Below are 20,735 nucleotides of genomic sequence, written 5' to 3'. Positions count from 1 at the left end.
TGTGTGATTCTGTTGCTGGCTGAGGTTGCACAGGGTGTGTGTGTGTGTGTGTGTGTGTGATTCTGTTGCTGGCTGAGGCTGCACAGGGTGTGTATGTGTGTGTGTGTGTGTGTGTCTGTGTGTGATTCTGTTGCTGGCGGAGGCTGCACAGGGTGTGTTTGTGTTTTTGTGTGTGTGTGTGTGTCTGATTCTGTTGCTGGCTGAGGCTGCACAGGGTGTGTGTGTGTGTGTGTGTGTGTGTGTGTTTGTGTGTGTGTGTGTGTGTGTGTGTGTGTGATTCTGTTGCTGGCTGAGGCTGCACAGGGTGTGTGTATGTGTGGGGACATGCATGGGGCACATTACCACAAGAAGGGGACCTGCATGAAGCACATTACCACAAGAAGGGGATCTGCATATGGGGCACATTACCACAAGAAGGGGACCTGCATGGGGCACATTATTATAAGAAGGTGACCTGCATGGGGCACATTATTATAAGAAGGGGACCTGAATGAGGGCACATTACCACAAGAAGGGGACCTGCATATGGGGCACATTACCACAAGAATGGGACCTGAATGAGGGTACATTACCACAAGAAGGGGTCCTGAATGGGGCACATTGCTACAAGGTGGGACCAGGATGGGCACATTACTACAAGAAGGAGTCCTGCATGAAGCACATTAGCGCAAGAAGGGGACCTGCATATGGGGCACATTACCACAAGAAGGGGACCTGCATGGGGCACAATATTATAAGAAGGGGACCTGAATGAGGACACATTACTACAAGAAGGAGTCCTGCATGGGGCACATTACTACAAGAAGGGGAGCTGCATGGAGGCATATTAATACAAGAAGGGGAGCTGCATGGGGGAACATTAATGCAAGAAGAGGACCTTCATGGGGCACATTGCTACAAGGGGTCAAGGATGCGCACATTTTTACAGAATGGGGAACAGGAGGGGCACATTACTACAAGATGTTGGCCAAAATTACTATGCGGTGCTTATTGTAAAACTGTATTGCTTACAAAAAGGGGAAAAAATGTAAATAAAAAAAAGTGTTTTATAATATATATTATACACACATACAAAAAAAGTACACATTTGTTATGATAGACAAATGAAAAATGTTCAAAAACAGTGATCTAAGGGTGTATAGAAAGAAAAAATGGTACCACTAACAATATGTCACTTTGTCCTGAAAAAAATGCGGCCCCTCAAATTATTTTTTTTCTGTGTGCGGCCCGTACACCCAGCCGAGTTTGAGACCCCTGGTTTAGGGGATGAAATCCTGCTGACAGATTCCCTTCAAGTTAAACTAAACTAAATACTTCTATCAGTAATGGTTTTCTACTAATGCACTGCGTTACTTCAGTAATTATACCTTTCAATAGTATGAAACTGCTTTGAGCACTTCAGGTAAACTGCAAGCTTGGATGGATTTTGCGAATCTAGTAATTGCTGTAATTGTATTTGTTTCAGGTGTCGAAGTAGTAAAGCCATATACACCGGTGTCAAAGGACTTAGTAGTGGACTCTTTTCAATCAAGTCTCTGTAATAAGAATTATATTTACATGATGATTAAAATCTACGCAAATGGGACTTTTACTCCACACATCGATAAATTGGAAATCGGTAAGAAATTGTCTGGTTTTCTTTTACTTTTTTAATGAAAAGGTGTAAAATTTATTTACCAAGCTTAAAGGAACATAATCAACTCTTTACTGACTATGAATATATACAATGCCTTAAAAAAATGTCATACCCTGTGAACTTTTCCACATTATTTATGTTACACCAACACTAAGTAGCAAGTATTTGTGATGTGTAAAAGAAATTATATATGGGTTTCTACATATTTTAAAAATATAAATCTGAAAATTGAGGTGCATTTGTTTTCAACTTTTTATAGTCTGATACCCCTATATAAAACCCTGAGTGACCAGCTGCCTCCACAAGTCACCTAATTAGTAAATTGAATCCACCGGTGTGTAATTTCTTCTCGTATAACTACAACTGTTTTGTGAAGGACTCAGAGGTTTGTTTGAGAACATTAGGGATCAAATAGCATCATGAAAACCAATGAATACAACTTTTGGGGCTGTCTCTACCAGCTTTGCACATCTAGAGGCTGACATTTTTTCCCATTTTTGTTTGCAAAATAGCTCTACCTCAGTGAGATTAGATGGAGGCGTCTGTGAACAGCAATTTTCACGTCTTGCCACAGATTCTCAATGGGATTTAGGTTTGGACTGTGACTGGGCCATTCACACACGAATATGCTTTGATCTACACCATTCCATTGTAGCTCTGTAAATATGTTTAGGGTCGTTGTCCTGCTGGTAGGTGAACCTATTTCCCAGTCTCAAGTATTTTGCAATTGTACAGTACAGACCAAAAGTTTGGACACACCTCATTCAAAGAGTTTTCTTTATTTTCCTGACTGAAAATTGTAGATTCACATTGAAGGCATCAAAACTATGAATTAACACATGTGGAATGAAATACTTAACAAAAAAGTGTGAAACAACTGAAAATATGTCTTATATTCTAGGTTCTTCAAAGTAAACACCTTTTGCTTTGATTACTGCTTTGCACACTTATGGCATTCTCTTGATGAGCTTCAAGAGGTAGTCACCGGAAATGGTTTTCACTTCACAGGTGTGCCCTGTCAGGTTTAATAAGTGGGATTTCTTGCCTTATAAATGGGGTTGGGACCATCAGTTGTGTTGTGCAGAAGTCTGGTGGATACACAGCTGTTAGTCCTACTGAATAGACTGTTAGCTGCTTTTTTCTTGCCATAATACAAATTCTAAGTAAAGAAAAATGAGTAGCCTACATTACTTTAAGAAATGAAGGTCAGTCAGTCTGAAAAATTGGGAAAACTTTGAAAGTGTCCCCAAGTGCAGTGGCAAAAAACATCAAACGCTACAAAGAAACTGGCTCACATGAGGACCTCCCCAGGAAAGGAAGACCAAGAGTAACCTCTGCTGCAGAGGATAAGTTTATCCGAGTCACCAGGCTCAGAAATCGCAGGTTAACAGCAGCTCATATTAGAGACCAGGTCAGTGCCACATGGAGTTGTAGCAGCAGACACATCTCTAGAACAACTGTTAAGAGGAGACTTTGTGCAGCAGGCCTTCATGGTAAAATAGCTGCTAGGAAACCACTGCTAAGGACAGGCAACAAGCAGAAGAGACTTGTTTGGGCTAAAGAACATAAGGAATGGAAATTAGACCAGTGGAACTCTGTGCTTTGGTCTGATGAGTCCAAATTTGAGATCTTTGGATCCAACCACCGTGTCTTTGTGCGACGCAGAAAAGGTGAACGGATAGACTCTACATGCCTGGTTCCCACCGTGAAGCATGGAGGAGGAGGTGTGATGGTGTGGGGGTGCTTTGCTAGTGACACTGTCGAGATTTATTAAAAATTGAAGGCATACTGAACCAGCATGGCTACCACAGCATCTTGCAGCGGCATGTTATTCCCTCCGGTTTGCGTTTAGTTTGATCATCATTTATTTTTCAACAGGACAATGACCCCAAATACACCTCCAGGCTGTGTAAGGGCTATTTGACTAAGAAGGAGAGTGATGGGGTGCTACACAAGATGACCTGGCCTCCACAGTCACAAGACCTGAACCCAATCGATATGGTTTGGGGTGAGCTGGACCGCAGAGTGAAGGCAAAAGGGCCAACAAGTGCTAAGCATTTCTGGGAACTCCTTCAAGACTGTTGGAATACCATTTCCAGTGATTACCTTTTGAAGTTAATCAAGAGTGCAAAGCAGTAATCAAAGCAAAAGGTGGCTACTTTGAAGAACCTAGAATATAAGACATATTTTCAGTTGTTTCACACTTTTTTGTTAAGTATTTCATTCCACATGTGCTCATTCATAGTTTTGATGCCTTTAATGTGAATCTAAAATTTTCAGAGTCATGAAAATAAAGAAAACTCTTTGAATGAGAAGGTGTGTCCAAACTTTTTGTCTGTACTGTATACTTCTTCAATATGATATTGGTGGAGTCTATCTCCGACACACCCAGCAGATTCAACTAATCACTGAAGTGGTGGACTCCCACTAATCTCATATTGATAGGAGTCATCAATTGTCTGGTCCCTGGACAACCTTTGGGCACATGTTTCTAGAAGCACAAGCTGGGCACTATATACTGGGCGCTTAATTTGCAATTTTCACTCTGCTCTCTAATTTCTGGAAAACACCAGTGAGCTAAATTCCCTGATTATAATTTGCAAAATTGGGTCACTTTTTTGCGTAGTTGCTGTTTTGGAAGCTTTGGGGCTCTGCAAATTTTGCCAAGAAACTACTACAATAAACTCTGCGCCCTAAAAGCCAAATGGCATTCCATCTCTTCTGAACCCTGCCATGTGCTGAAACAGAAGTATATGACCAAAAATGTAATTTTTGCCTTTTCACACAGCCAAATGATAAAGAAATTGGTGAAAATATGTGAGATAGAAATGCTCATGGTGCCCCAGGTGAATTTATTGAGGGGTGTAATTTCCATAACGGGGTTATTTCTGGGGTTTTCTTCTATTCTGCCACGTTGGAGAGTCTGCAAGTAGCGTCCAAAAATTGTTTTAGCCAAATTTGTGCTACAAAAGGGAAATAGCGATACATACCTTCTGAGACATACCCTGTGCAGAAATAGTAGTTTCCAACCACATATTGGGAAGAAATTGCTTTAGAAATGTTGGGGTACACTTCCTCCTACTATTCCTTGTGAAAATGAAAAATATAGGGATAAAACAACATTTTCATGGGAAAAAACATAATTTTCAATTTCACCACCGAGCATTAAAAAATTCTATAAAGCACCTTCAAAATGCTCACGACACTGCTAGATGATTTTCTTAAGGCGTGTCATTTTCAGAATGGGGTCATTTTGGGATATTTTCTAGAGTTTTGGCACTTTTATGGCTCTGCAAGCTGCACCCACAGACTAATCCAGACAAATCTGTGTTCCTAAAGCCAATTAGCATTTCTTCCCTTCCGAGCCCTGTCATATGTCAAAACAGCAGTTTCTGACCACATATAGGAAGGAGTATTGCTATGTTTGGGAGAATTTGTTTTACATCTTGGGCGGTCCATTTTCTTCTTCTACCCCTGGTGGAAAAATGTAATTTCCAATTTTTGCGTCCCAATGCACTAAAATGCAACATGATGTTAATGATCTATTCCAGACATAAATGTCAAATATACTGTCCCTTCTGAACCACGCTATATGCTTAAACAGTATTTACCAACTTATCTTTATATTACCTACTTATCAGGTATCGGTGTACTCAGGAGACATTGCTTTACAAATTATGCCATCCATTTTCATCTGTAACCCTTGTGAAAGAGAAAAATTTGAGGCTGAGACAACTTTTTCTGGAAAGCTGTATAGGCCTGTATAAAAATGGATTTTGGATATCTTGTTATAAATATGAAAATTGCTACTAAACTTTTAACCCTTTTAACATCCTGATAAAATAAAATCCTAATTGACCTATAATGGGAAAGGTTTATTCTAATATCATGTCAGATAGTGAGAAAAACATAGATATGAGTCTTCTTACATAGTGTATGTAAACTTCCGATTTCAACTGTATATAGATGCCACTCTATGTATCAGTGTAATCTGCTTGTAATCTGCTTGTGGAGTCAGGGGCTGCAATTCAGCTTCAAGATTACAACATGGTCCCAATGACATGAACAGAGCCTATGGCTCTAGGATTTAGCAATTGCCTGCAATGTTGTAGATTGTCAGTTCAAGTCTCGGGGGATAAAGGTAAAATTAAATTTTTGTAATTGTTTCTCATTATTTTTATCAGTTTAATAGCAGCAAAAAAATTTGGCTTTTTCTTCACATCTAGAATACAAGTACATATAAATATGTAAACATATATCTCTATGTACCTTGTGAGGTAGCAGCGTTGCTTGGGCAAAAACGGAGGCAGTGAGGCAGCAGCGTGTTCACACCAACAGTCTATTTATTGTTGCAGCATAAATAGATCCAGTTTTCCATAGTCAAATAAAGTCTCTTCTGGATCACAGCCGGTGCATATAGACAAATCCTAAAAGTCTTGTTACCTTAGGACCCCGTTAACTGCAGGGATCTGTTGGGGTTCTCCCAGGCTCTCACTCCTAACCTGTGTTCACTCCACACAGAGCCAGCTCACATAGCATGTGTTTGATTCAACAAGCCTGGCTCTCAACTGAGACCCACCTTGATGTGCCCTGCAAGATTTAAAGGGAACCTGTCACCAGAATTTTCGCTATTAAACTAAAGGAATCCACTTCTGCAGCTTATGGGCTGCATTCTAGAAAGGTTCATCTTGCTACTGGCCCCCCTTTCAGACCTAAATAACAACTTTATAAAATATTACCTTTTGCTATGGTAATGAGGTTTGCTGGCCACGGGTGCGGGCTGTATTTTGTCCTTTATCCCCCCTCCTGCCGCTGTTCGCCGCCCCCCAGTGTTCATTTACATCGATGAGGCCACTGGCCACATCTTCCACAGTGCTACTGAAGTCTCGTGCATGCGCAGTGGCACTATCGCGGGACTGAGCACTGTTTTCCAATCGCGAGCGACGGTGATGTTATTGCACAGACGCGAGATTCCCTACCCGCAATATTGCTCAAGAATAACAAATTCTCCCATTTTCTTTATTGTGGGCTGTGGCTCTTTGCTACAGCTGCTGCCTTTTAACTAGAAAAATCACAATTTTGAGTCTTGGAGTTCAGAGGAGATTCGCTTATTTAATTCATGTGCAGAAAGAGCAGCAAGTCAGGGAAAACAATGAGAGGAAGCAGGGACAACGAGACTAAGGGGTACTTTACACGTTGCGACAGCGCTAGCATCGGCTAGCGATGTCGAGCGTGATAGTACCCGCCCCCGTCGCACATGCGATATCTGGTGATCGCTGCCGTAGCGAACATTATTGCTACGGCAGCTTCACACGCACATACCTTGTCGGCGACGTCGCGGTGACCGACGAACAATCCCTCTTTCAAGGGGGAGGTGCATTCGGCATCACCGCGACGTCATTAAGCAGCCAGCCAATAGGAGCGGAGGGGCGGAGATGAGCGGGACGTAACATCCCGCCCACCTTCTTCCTTCCGCATTGACGATGGACGCAGGTATGGAGATGTTTGTCGTTCCTGCGGCTTCACACACAGCGATGTGTGGTGCTGCAGTAACGACAAACAACATCGTATCTGCAGCTGGAGCGACATTATGAAATTGAACGACGTGACACAGAGCAACGATTTTTGACTGTTTTGTGTTCATCGTCGCTCCTAGGGTTTACATATTGCAATGTCGCTACCGGCGCCGGATGTGCGTCACAACAACCGTGACCCTGACAATATATCGGTAGCGATGTCGCAACGTGTAAAGTACCCCTAAGTCCTTAGATCTGGACAGTCCTGCTGAATCCTGGATGATAGGGAGCTATGCTTGACCATCCATATAAAAAATTACAGCTATTAAACTGTGTATATGAAAAAAAAACCCAAAATGTGCTGGTCAGTAAGGGGAGTAAATTGCCTGGTCTTGAGCTAGTTAAGTCCAGTACTGCAGTTTTTATTTAGTAGCAATTACAACACTGGGTATCCTGTCTTCCAGCTTTGTATCTTTCACACCATCATGTCCTTCAGTAGTTGAGAAAGGCCTAATGGAATTAATTATAGACTTAATTAGCTGTGCAAGGTCTCCTGTTGTCATCCAGAAAGTACTTTTTTTTCTGAATTAACACAGGTGTTGGTGGTGTACTATATGTCAGCAGGTGCAAAAATGTGAGATTTATTAATGACACCACATAGGCAGAAGTGTGCCTATGTTCAGAAAAACAACATGATTCTGAAAGAATTTGGAAATAATCTTTGATCAAAATGAAATGACTTTTACAGAACATACACGGAATTACTGTGAAACTCAAGTTGGAGACTTGTTAGGAAAGAGAAAGAAAAAGCGTGAAAAACACAAGTATGATGTGATTAATAGCTGGCGTCCTTGAGCTTTAGCCTGTCTCTTCAGAAGTGTAGCTATATTGTCTCTGTTGAGCCAGTAGATCAGTGACCGTTCTGGGCTCCTGCAGCAAGCAACGGGAAATTATAACAAAAGGTTAGGTACACAGTTGTGTACATAGGTACACAAGGGAAGACAGAAGCTTTATGACTTCTCAACACTGTTCTCTGTTAAAACTTTTCTCATATCAGCTTCATTGTTGGATAAAAGTTTTGCCTTGTACTGCAGAGTTTTTCATCTGAATAGTACAGAACAATGGGGCTCCAGATGCTGCCATGTGGGCTTTGTTACCTGTGGAGTGTACTGAGATGTTCCTCCTAATGCAATGTGACAGGATGAAATCAGAGGTTTAGAGAGCTGTAATACAGCCATGTGCCTGGCCTGTTTATGTATAATTTAACTTTTATATTTGTAACAGTAGTGCCCATTAACTTCACAATTAACTGGAACCTGTCATTTCCCCTGACGCGTTTATACTGCCCCATGACCTTACTTACCGTATATTTATTCATGTATTCCAATATTATGTTCAGTGTTTATCGGAAATGCTCATATTGGAGAAAAATAAGCTTACAGTGGAGACCAAAAGTTTTGCTTTTTTTTTTCAAGTGTGATTACTTCTGTCTGGTTGTGCATGATACAAGACCGTAAAGGGAACATGTCACCGGATGTTCAAAATACTCACCTAACGGTCGGTGCGGAGCAGACTGGTCGGATGGGCATCTCCGTTCTCTGGGTCTCGCGCCTCCTCTTTTGGCCATCTTTGTCCTCCTTCTGAAGCTGGTGTGGATGACACGTTCTACGTCATCTACACTAGCCAATAGTGAGGTCCTGCTCAGGAGGAGAGGGGTGCAGGACCCGGAGAACAGAGACGCCCATCCGACCAGTCTGCTCCGCACCGACCGTTATTTGAGTATTATGAACATCCGGTTACAGGTTCCCTTTAATTTTAACCAAAATGCTTTTGAGTATAGGTATGGTAATTTAATTAAAGAAAACTGACTACCAAAAATTTTGCTTTTACATTTTATTGATGACAACACAGAGTACTCATTCATTGCTTATAATGCCATAGCTTAGTATTTTTTAGCAAAACCTCTTGCTTTAATTACTGCACCCCACCGACGGGGCATTGAAGCAAGTAGGGTATTTTGAGGGATCTTCGCCGTTCCATTTTCAAATCTGCAAACAATTCATCTTTTATTGCTACGGGTATGGGTCCCAACTTGTTGTCATCCCAAAGGTCCTCTATAGGGTGTAAATCAGGTGATTGGCTTGGCCATTGCAACAGGCAAATATTTTTCTTTGCTAACCAGTTTTTGCGCTTAGGATGATTGTCTTGCTGGTATTTTCAACTCCTGCCTATTTTGGTTTTTACTATGTGGCAGTATTACATTCTCCATTATATCCTTGTACATGGTAGCATTCATATTTCCATCAATTCTATACAGAGAGCCAATGGCAGATGCAAAAAAGCAGCCCCAAACCATGATATTGCCATGACCATGTTCACCATAGGTGTTTGGTACCTTATATTGTTACTTTTTCCAATTGGGCAGTATATATAGTGCTTGCCATCACTACCAATCAGATTCAACTTGGATTCATCTGAGCACAACACCTTAAGGATGCTTTACATGCTGCGACATCACTAACGATATATCGTCGGGGTCACATCGTTAGTGACGCACATCCGGCGCCGTTAGCGACATCGCAGCGTGTGACACCAAGGAGCGACTATCAACAATCGCAAAAACGTCAAAAAACGTTGATCGTTGACACGTCGCTCCTTTTTTTTAATATCGTTGCTGCTGCAGGTACGATGTTGTTCGTCGTTCCTGCGGCACCACACATCGCTGTGTGTGACACCGCAGGAACGACGAACATCTCCTACCTGCGACCACCGGAAAAGAAGGAAGGAAGGAAGGAAGCGGGCGGGATTTTTTGCCCGCTCATCTCCGCCCCTCTGCTTCTATTGGACGGCTGCCGTGTGACATCGCTGTGACGCCGCACAAACCGTCCCCTTAGAAAGGAGGCGGTTTGCCGGCCAGAGCGTCGTCGCAGGGAAGGTAAGTCCGTGTAAAGGGTGTTAACAGTTTTATGCGCTACGGCAGCGATTTGCCCGTGTCGCACAACCGACGGGGGCGGGTACGCTCGCTAGCGATATCGATACCGATATCGTAGCGTGTAAAGTACCCTTTAGACTAATCTGTCTCTTTCCATTGCCTGTGTTCTTTGGGAAACTCAAGTCGGACCCTCCGGTTCTTTCCAGAGATGAAAGGCTTCTGGACTAGAACTCGTGCATTGCACCCGACTGCTCTTAGCCGTCGCACCAGTTAGGCGACTCACTTTGACCCCATATTCTTCTCTTAGTTTGTGCGTAATCTGTACAAGACGTTTATGGACATCAGATATAGACTTTTTCTTAATGTGATCAGCTTTGGAGGAAGTTTTCCATGGTCATCCACTTCTAGGTTTGGCAGCTGTTCCGCATAATAAAGAAAGAAAAAGCAGATTATGGAACACTTGAATCTTAGAACAGTTGAATTCCATAGCTTCCTCCTTCACTCTCAGAATAATAAGCTTCCTGACATCTGGTAATAAATTTGGCTTTGTCTTTGCCATGGTTTATCCAAAACGCACATGCACACACACACACATTTAAAAATTTAGACAAAATTAGGCTACCCGTGACAAAATATGCAAGCATTTGGCTCAGCAAATGTGAAAAACTAGAACATAAAAGGCTAAAACAATGTCCAACATAATTTTCCTCCTAAGAGCTGACAAGCATTTGCTTCCAGTTTACTAAAATCATCAGGAAAATGGCATCACAACAACCAGTCAGAAAAAATAACACTTTAAAAAAAAAAAAAAAAAAAAAATGCAAAACTTTTGGTCGCCAATGTATATAGAGCCCCTTGCTGTCTGTTAATGAACTAAGGGGTAATTTGCACACTACGACATCGCAAGCCGATGGTAGCGATGCCGAGCGCGATAGTCCCCGCCCCCGTCGCAGCTGCTTTATCTTTTGATAGCTGCCGTAGCGAAAATTATCGCCACGGCATCTTCACATGCACTTACCTGCCCTGTGACGTCGCTCTGGCCAGCGAACCGCCTCCATCCTAAGGGGGCGGGTCGTGCGGCGTCACAGCGACGTCACACGGCAGGCGGCCAATAGAAGCAGGGGGGCGGAGATGAGCGGGACGTAAACATCCTGCCCACCTTCTACCTTCCCCATTGCTGGCGGGACGCAGGTAAGGCGATGTTCCTCGCTCCTGCGGCTTCACACACAGCGATGTGTGCTGCCACAGGAACGAGGAACAACATCGTAACATCGGTCCTTCCGAAATTATGGAAATGACCGACGCTACACCGATCATACGATTTTGACGCTTTTGCGCTTGTTAATCGTAGTAAAAACGATTCACATACTCCATTGTCGACAGCGACGCCGGATGTGCATCACTTTTGATTTGACCCCACCGACATCGCACCTGCGATGTCGTAGTGTGCAAAGTACCCCTAAAACTAGTCCAGTACATAATTTACTCACTGATACTAGGCCCGGTTCAGTAGGTGCAGCCACGCCCCCTGGATGTGATTGACAGTCCCTACACTGCCGGCGTCTTCATAGCTCACCATCCACCACGCATCTCTTTCCTCCGGTCACAACTCTGCTTTGCTGTGGGCTTTCTGAAGCATTTGCTTTTGGATGGGCAACCTATTGTTTCATTCATTAAACAAGAATATTACTGAAATACATGAATAGACGTCTAAAAAGGTCATGAGGGCACGTTAAGAGCATCTGGGGTTCTGACAGGTTCACTTAAATCAATGATCAATTTTTGCCTTAATTTGTATTTACCTGTAATGTTTTCAGAATTTTCTTTTTATTATAATATATATTTTGTAATTTTTCTTTATGTTTTGCCATTGCTGAATTTTATTTGCAGAAATACATACATAATTATTAACTGATGGGATTAAAGGGAATCTGTCTGCAGATTTTTGTTACCTCATCTGAGAGCAGCAAAATGTAGGAAAAGAAACCCTGATTCCAAAATTATATCGCTTAGTTTACTAGGTGATGCAGTTGTGACATAATCAGAGTTTTTAGATTTAGCAATGCAGCAGAGCTGAGAAAGCTGCCCCCGCCCGAACCAAGCTCTGTATGTACAATGTCTATAGACAGTGAATTGCATTTCACAGAAGAGGGCGTGTCAATCTAGGGCTCCCATGCTACTGTAGTTGATGTAGTCTGAGCAATCATAAGGTCCTGGTGCTAAAACAATCATTGTAGGTAAACAACAGAACGTACCTTCCTAAGAGACATCTCTGAATCCTTTATGTGTAGGGAGAGCAACAAATGGCAAGAGAGCAGTATTTATTTATTTTATTCACTTATATTTCACCATTAATTTCACATCGCTTTACAGACATGATGATCTCTCTATAGTATGTCTTTGGAGTGTGGGAGGAAACCAGAGAACTCTGATGAAATCCACACAAAAAAGGGAGAACATACAAACTCCTTACAGAGGTTGTCCCAGGACCCCAGCGCTGCAAAGCAGCAGTGCCAACCACTGAGCCACTTTCTGTGAATATCAACATAATGGGTGACTTTTAAAGGGAGTCTGTCACCCCGAAACTGAGCTTGAACTATTTAGACATTCATATAGGGAAGGCTCCTCTAAAAATCATACTGGTACTGTAGATTTTAGTTATTTTTCTTGTACATAAAAACAGTTTTACTAGGTATGTTAAAGAGGGGGCTTTAGTGCACCCTTGTCATGACATGTCCCCTTTAATTACCTTCCTCTGCCCTTCCCCTTATGGTAATTGACAGTGTTCGCTTTGTAACCATTGCCTGATCCCAGTCCAATACGCTCTGACATCGCAGGGGCTGAGCGTGTTCACATCTCCTATTAGCATCGGCCGCCCACTGCTTTGTGTTACTGTGTGTAGAGTGGTCACTACACATAGGAAAGGGGTAATAACGTCCCGGCACACACTGAAATTGTGTGCAGTTTCATTTTACGTGCTCCAATGTTTCCTGCAGGGATTTTCCTGCAGAAGTCTAGCATATGTGTTCCTAGCTGGAAACTTTAAGACGTTAGCACACAGAATGTAAGATATGTGAGCAGAATATAGCCATGTGTTTTACCAAACAATTCATACTATTTATAGATGTATTTTCATTTGCACAGGTGACCATGTGTCTGTCAGCGGCTCTGAAGGGTGTTTTAAAATAACCCAGATTGAAAGTATGGAGGATATCTTCCTTGTGGCAGCTGGCACCGGATTGACACCCATGGTTAGATTGTTGAAGAATGTACTGAGCAATTCTGCCAGCCTCAGGTTTGTATTCAGTCATGTAAGAGAACATTCCTAAATAAATAAACATATATATATATATATATAATATATATATGCACGGTCTATCACAAAAGTGAGTACACCCCTCACATTTGTGTAAATATTTTATATCTTTTCATGGGACAACACTGCGGATATGACACTTTGATACAATGTAAAGTAGTCAGTGTACAGGTTGTATAAGTTGTTTAAGGCCGGGGCCACAAGGGGGACTACTGCGATCCTCGCATGACACTCAGCTCCCGCTGGCAGCACAGCAGGAGCCAAGTGTCATTCGAGTGTCACTGCGACTGAGGTCCGATCATGCGATCGAACCTCAGCTGCGGGGGGAGGTCCGGCTCTAAGGAGGGGCAATCCAGCTCTGAGGAGGGGAGGGCCGGCGCTGAGGAGGGGAGAGCCGGCACTGAGGAGGGGAGGGAGGGATTTATCTCTCTCTCTCTCCTCCATTCCCGGCTATTGCCATTCTTGCCCTGCACTTGCAGTACAACGGTGTACTGCGAGTGCAGCGCGATTTTTCTCTTGCCTCATAGCCTTGAATGGGTGCGAAAGAAACAAGGATCGCATTGCACCAGCAGCATGCTGCGACTGTTTTCTGACACACAGGCTAATATTGGTCCGAGTGGAATGCGATGTTTTATCGTATTCCACTCGCTCCGATTTTCATGCCGTGTGTCTTAGGCCTCACAGTGGGAATTTGATGTGTATAGGAATCCAGCTCACCCACGTCTGACCTCACCGTGCCTCAGACTCGGATCCGGCCCTGCCCTGGCTGCACAGAAACGATAAATGAAGAAGGTGATTTATTCAGTGCAGTTCAGACAATGCATAGAGACGTTGTTAACGCGTTTCTGGCTTAACGCCCTTGATTATAATTATGATCAAGGGCGTTAAGCCAGAAACGCGTTAACGTCTCTATGCATTGTCTGAACTGCACTGAATAAATCACCTGATCGCTCAGCTGGATCACCTTCTTCATTTATCGTGAATTTGATATGCTCTCTAAATAACCACATACAGCTATTAATGTCTAAACTGATGGCAAGGAAAGTGAGAACACCCGTAAGTGAAAATGACCAATTTCTGCCTATTTAGCCATTTCCCCCCCCTGGTGTCATGTGACTCATTAGCGTTACAAGGTCTCAGGTGTGGATGGGGAGCAGATGTGTTAAATTTGCTGTTATCGCTCAAACACTCTCTCATACTGGTCACTGGAAGTTCAACATGGCACCTCATGGCAAAGAATTATCTAAAGAGCTGAAAAAAAAAAGAATTATTGCTCTGCAAAAAGATGGCCTAGGCTGTAAGAAGATTGCCAACACCCTGAACCTGAGCTGCAGCATGGTGGCCAAAATCATACTGCGGCAGTCAGAACAGGTCTCACCATGGTCGACTAAACAAGTTGAGTGCACATACTCAGCACCATATCCAGAGGTTGTCTTTTCAGAATAGCATTGCTGCAGAGGTTAAAAGCGTGGGGTTCAGCCTTGTCATTGCTCAGACCATGCACTATGACCATTGCATCAAATTGGTCTGCATGGCTCAGACTTTGTCACGCGTGTGTGGTGACAACTAGTGTCACGTCCCCACTGGAGTCCACTCCTGCGACTTCTGCTCTGATCGCCAGACGACGCCATATTACCACCATGGATAGTGCTGGTGATGGGAGAGGAGTCAGTGCCCGTGGCTCTGCGGAGCACAGGCTCCGCTCATCCACTAGGCTGGGTTTCCCTGGAACCTGCAGTACCACTGGCTGACTGTAGGTGGCGTGTGTCTTCCAGCTGAAGTTGCCAACATTCACCTGCAGCCAATGGGAAGACACCACACTCTTCTTATTCCCCCTCCTGTCACATGACCACTGCCAGAGATAGTTCTGCACTCCTGTCTCATGTGCTGTTTGTATTTTGATTCCTGTGCGCTGACCTTTGCTTGTTGTTTGACTACCCTCCTGCCTGTCGTTTTTCTACCTTGCTGCCAGTTCCGGATTTGACCTCTGCTTTGTCTCCTCACTACACCCTTGCCTGCCGATTCTGTTCCTGTTTAGCATCTCCTGGTTTTTGACCCTGCCTGACGACCACGGACTACAGCCTACCACAGGTAGTGATCTCTGGGGCTCTGTGTAATTCCAAATCCCTGTATAGGGGTTAAAGGGTTGCAGACTTCTTGGGGTCCTGCTTTGTGAGCGGCTTTTCTCTAGACTCCCCTTACAGCCAGTCTGAGTCTGTGGCTCCAATCAGGCATTACAACTAGTTGAGGAGTGCAAAAACAAGGGTGTCTTGCCCACAGGCAAGCATGGTGGTGGAAGTGTCATTGTTTGGTGCTGCATGAGTGCTGTCGGTTGTGGGGAGCTACAGTTCATTGGTGGAACCATAAATGGCAACATGTACTGTGACATTTTGAAGCAGAGCATGATCCCCTCCCTTCGGACACTGCACTGCAGGGGAGTATTTCAAGATGACCACTGCCTTGCTGAAGAAACTGTAAAGGTGCTGGACTGGCCATGCATGTCTCCAGATTTAAACCCTATTAACCATCTGTGCGGCATCCTCAAACTGAAGGTGGAGGAGCGCAAGGTCTATAACATCCAGCAGCTACATGATGTTGTCATGGAGAATTTTAAGAGGATTCCAGTGACGCCTGTGAAACTCTAGTGAACTCCATGCCCAAGTGAGTTAAGGCAGTGCTTGAAAATAATGGTGGGCAGACAAAATATTGATACTTTGGGCACAATTTGGCCATTTTCACTTAGGTGTGTACTCATTTTTGTTGCTAGAGGTTTACAGACATGTAGGGGAATCTGTCACCAGGGTTTTGCTCCCCCACCTGAGAGCAGCATAATATAGAGATAGAGACTCTGATTCCAGGATCTCTAACTGACCTGCTTGCTGTCATTTTGATAAAATTAATGGGTTTTTTTGCTGTAGTGGTATGCTACTTTACTATTATATAAGTATTATAGGTTCTTTTGCACTTATTATTACAGTTTTCCTCACAGACTTCAAAGCTCTCCAATGCACATACAGTGGGGAAAATAAGTATTTGATACACTGCCGATTTTGAAAGTTTTCCAACCTACAAAGAATGGAGAGGTTGGTAATTTTTGTCTTTGGTACATTTCAACTGAGAGACAGGATAAAAAAAATCCAGAAAATCGCATTGTATAATTTTTAAATAATTAATTTGCATTTTATTGAATGATATATGCAATACAATAAAAAAAAAACAGAACTTAATATTTAGTACAGTACCTTTGTTTTCAATTACAGAGGTTAGACGTGTCCTCACTTCTTTACCTAGTTTACAATGCACACACTGCAGGCACAGCAGGCATTTTGGCCCACTTCCCCATACAGATATTTTCCACATCTTTCAGGTTTCGAGGTTGTTGCTGGGCAACATTGAGTTTCATCTCCCTCCAAAGATTTTCTTTGGGTTCAGGTCTGCAGACTGGCTAGGCCGCTCCAGGACCTTGAGATGCTTCTTACGGAGCCACTCCTAAGTTTCCCTGGTTGTGTGTTTCGCGTCATAGTCATGCTGGAAGACCCAGCCACGACCCATCTTCAATGCTTTTACTGAGGGAAGGAGGTTGTTGTCCAAAATCTTTCAATACATGACCCCATTCAACCTCCCTTCAATACGATGCAGTCATCCTGTCCCCTTTTGCAGAAAAGCACCCCCAAAGTTTGATGTTTCTATCCCTATGCTTCTTTGTTGGTTCGGTGTTGACGGGGTTGTACTTATGGTTCTTCTTCCTCCAAAGACGGCAAGTGGAGTTGATAAAAACAGTTCTATTTTGGTCTCATCTGACCACATAACCATCTCCCATGCCTCCTCTGGATCATCCAGATGGTCATTGGCAATCTTCAAACAAGCCTGGACATGTGCTGGCATGAGCTAGGGGGCTTTGCTTGCCCTGCAGGATGTTAATCCATGACGGCAAGGCATTTTACTAAAGGTAATCTTTGAGACTGTGGCACCAGCTCTCTTCAGGCCTTTGAACAAGTATTCCCTTGTAATTCTGTGCTGATTCCTGATCTTTCTCAGTATCGTACTCAGCCCACAAGGAGAGATCTTGCATGGAGCCCCAGACCGAGTAACATTGACAGTCATCTTGTGTTTCTTTCATTTCCTATAATTTCACGAACAGTTGTTGTCTTCTCACCAAGCTGCTTGCCTATTGTCCTGTAGCCCACCCCAGCCTTGTGCAGATCTACAATTTTGTCCCTGGTGTCCTTAGACAGCTCTTTGGTCTTGGCCATGGTGGAGTTTGGCAAGTGACTGAGTGTATGGACAGATGTCTATTATACAGGTAACGAGTTCAAACAGCTGCAATTAATACAGATAATGTGAGTACAGAGTAGGAGAGCTTCTTAAAGAAAAAATAATAGGTTTGTTAGAGCCAGAATTCTTGCTGGTTGGTGTGACGACATAGATTCTCATGGGTTAAAGTTTCTTTAACATTCAGCCAGACAGGTTGATAGTTTGTTTATAGACGGGGGATAAGTCCCTCATTGTTTTTACAAGACTCTTGTTGACTCATGTAATTGTTTTAGCCACTGAAAGCCAGACGTATTGTTTATCCAGACTCTTCCAGTAATCATTGTAATGTAGTTGTGTATTGCTAATGTGATTACTTTAGTAGCCATTGTCTAGTCGGTGACTTCCAGACTACATGTATACCCTCAGTCTTTCTGTAGACATCATTTTGATGAACATTGTCCATGCAGCTTGAGATTCATCCAATGGGAGAGGTGATCTTGTCCAACCAATCGATGAGGACGCAGTGTATCCAAGTGGAAGGCTGTGGCTATAAAAGGGATTTCTTTAAGCCACCAGGTGGCTGTTGATGGATGCTGATGGATCCAGTCTAAGCTCTTAAGAGCTGACTAGAGGATCACGATATCTTATGGTTTCAATCTAGGGACTCCGGTTCCGGTTGGAGACCATATCCACAGTCTAGGGATTTCGACCTCAGCTGCCAGGATTGTATCATCATACCAAGGACTACTTAAGGAAGAAACCCAGGTTGGGACAATTTGGTCACCTGGCTACAGACTTTGCAGACCTCACACAGCTTCCTAAATCTGGCGCTATTCCTTTCTCGGTGGGTGCCCGCCGAACGCGGGGTACTGCTGGATTGGAGTAAGCGGCCCTGGAACCTCTGAGGCAAGGACATTCTAAATCCCTGGTGAGCCAGCGGAAGGGTGAGACTCTGTTGCCTGTTACATTTGTGTTTTGCTGGTTATGTGTTATGTGCCGTTAATTGTTTGGGGATCCAATAAAGTCTAATTATTGTGGTTCCCTCACCCTGTGTTGTCTGAGTAGTGTTACGCCCACGGTTAGGGAGGCCGGCGTTCAGTTGGGATGAGCCCTGAGCCACGCTGTCTTTCTAAAGGCGGCAGGTTTTAGCGGACCAGAGCACCCACTGAGCCCCGTGTCTCCACAGTTGGTAGATCACATTCTTATTTCATGCAATAATATGCTAATTTATTATTTAAAAATCATGCAATATGATTTTCTTGATTTATTTTTTATTCTGTCTGTCACAGTTAAAGTGTACCTACAGTAAAAATTACAGACCTCGCCATTCTTTGTAGGTACGAAAATGTATCAAATTGGCAGTGTATCAAATACTTATTTTCCCCACTGTATAATGCTGATGTAGGAGCATGGAACCAGATCTATCCTTTAACCTTCTCCAATAGAAAAGCAGTTTTTCCATGTGAGGTGTTTTTTTTACTGGAGAAGGCTGCTGGACTGGTCTGGTCACATGCTCCTCTACCAGCAGCCATTTGGCCGATCATCAGGGATAATTTTGGGACAGAAAGTTTAGGCAGTTTAAACTTACAGTGAAGACCTGATACCTTTGTTCTCCTTGGAAATAAATTATCAGAGGTTACACTCTTTTCCCGATACAAAATGCATTCTTAAGCGAACTGACTGTGCACACAACTGAGAATCTTGGGAGAGATAGCTGTGTGAAGTGTTTATCTACTTTTACTTCCAGTTTCTGGGGGAGGAGGCTGCACTATAGGCAGAGGCATGGATCTGCAACCAACAGGAAGGATAGTCCAAAAATATGGGTGGGCTCTACAATGTGGATAACATTTACATACTGTAACTGTAGAGTGGGAAATATCAGCTGTGCACATTGTACAGGACAACACAATATAGAAACAGCATATAAAGTGACATCTTTTGTATTTTGGCCTTTTTGGTCCTGAGTACACGTAGTACCGGCCCCAAGCTCCATCGTGCATTGACTGCTATTCTCATCCTGTACATTTATCCACAGGATTTGTATAGTAGATGCTGATCCCACCAATGGGGCCACGACATGCGCCGCTCTCAGCCCAGAGATGGCAGAACTCCCATCCAAGTTTATAGGAATTTATACCATCTCTCCACGCAAGACCGGCAGTGCCTTATTCTCCAGATACATGTGGCCCCATTTGGGAGATCTGCATGTACCATCCATTATGTAATATCCATAGATACGGCATGAATAAATGAGATCAGAAGACCCCCTATAAGGATGAGCTCAGATGTGGAGGAATTAATGTGGATTTGAGGTGCAGATTTTCCAGCAAAATTTGGAGGAGTTTAGAGTACATTTGAAGAGATCAATTTCTGAGGGTATAAAAAACATGGCCTCCTGTTCTCGTTTATGTCCTGGGAAACTGGGTAAAAAATCAGTAGGGTGGGGGCAGTTGCACACAGGGTACCATTCCAGCTATGGCCGGCCCTGCTTATGCCTAGCAGAAGAGAGTGGAAGGATAGCATGCCTGTGACTCTCTGCTCTACTACAGGTTATTACCGTTGAGATGGGTCTTGCTCAGTGATCCAGGCAGACCCCACTATTTAGATAGGGGCCACTGCAATACTTCTCATTGCACTTCTGTGTCTTTGTCCTTCAGGACATTTTCTTGGTCAGTTGGCTACTATTCAGAACAACTGCCATATAGCACACACACTGCTGCTTTGTACAAACCATACAATAAACAATTGTATGGCTGCTTCCAGGAAACCTTAAGGCTATGTGCCCACGGGGACATTGTCCTGCGGATATATCCGCAAGACATTCCGCAGCTGCTCCCATAAATCCGCAACAGAACTTTCTCTGTTTCAATGCTGCGGATATACAGCGGAATGTCGTGCGGATATGGTGCGGACATTCTACATTGAGGATACAGTACCATGGCTTCGGCACTGCATCCTCAATGCAGAACAAGTGCTGCAGTGATCGGGGTGCTCATACTTACCTCCATCATGCAGCACCTCGCTTTCCGGCGGCCGGGTCACTGTCAGGCAGCGTCTGGTTCACTGTGCTGGAGGTGGGCG

At 43.5% G+C, this 20,735-nt stretch overlaps 1 protein-coding gene across 4 annotated transcripts in view; it reads left to right on the top strand.

Annotated features, from left to right (window-relative positions):
• CYB5R4 (cytochrome b5 reductase 4) overlaps positions 1-20,735 on the top strand; it is a 484,942-nt gene that overhangs the window by 396,762 nt on the left and 67,445 nt on the right. For all 4 annotated transcript variants that reach the window (XM_075340162.1, XM_075340159.1, XM_075340161.1 and 1 more), the window contains 2 exons: positions 1,466-1,618; positions 13,229-13,379. In XM_075340162.1, the coding sequence (XP_075196277.1) occupies positions 1,466-1,618; positions 13,229-13,379 (304 nt within the window). The remainder of the gene's footprint in view (positions 1-1,465; positions 1,619-13,228; positions 13,380-20,735) is intronic.

Source organism: Anomaloglossus baeobatrachus, chromosome 3, assembly GCF_048569485.1.
Source record: "Anomaloglossus baeobatrachus isolate aAnoBae1 chromosome 3, aAnoBae1.hap1, whole genome shotgun sequence".
NCBI classification, from domain to species: domain Eukaryota; kingdom Metazoa; phylum Chordata; class Amphibia; order Anura; family Aromobatidae; genus Anomaloglossus; species Anomaloglossus baeobatrachus.
Note: the sequence above shows the minus strand (reverse complement) of the source record. Positions and strands in the feature narration are given on the sequence as shown.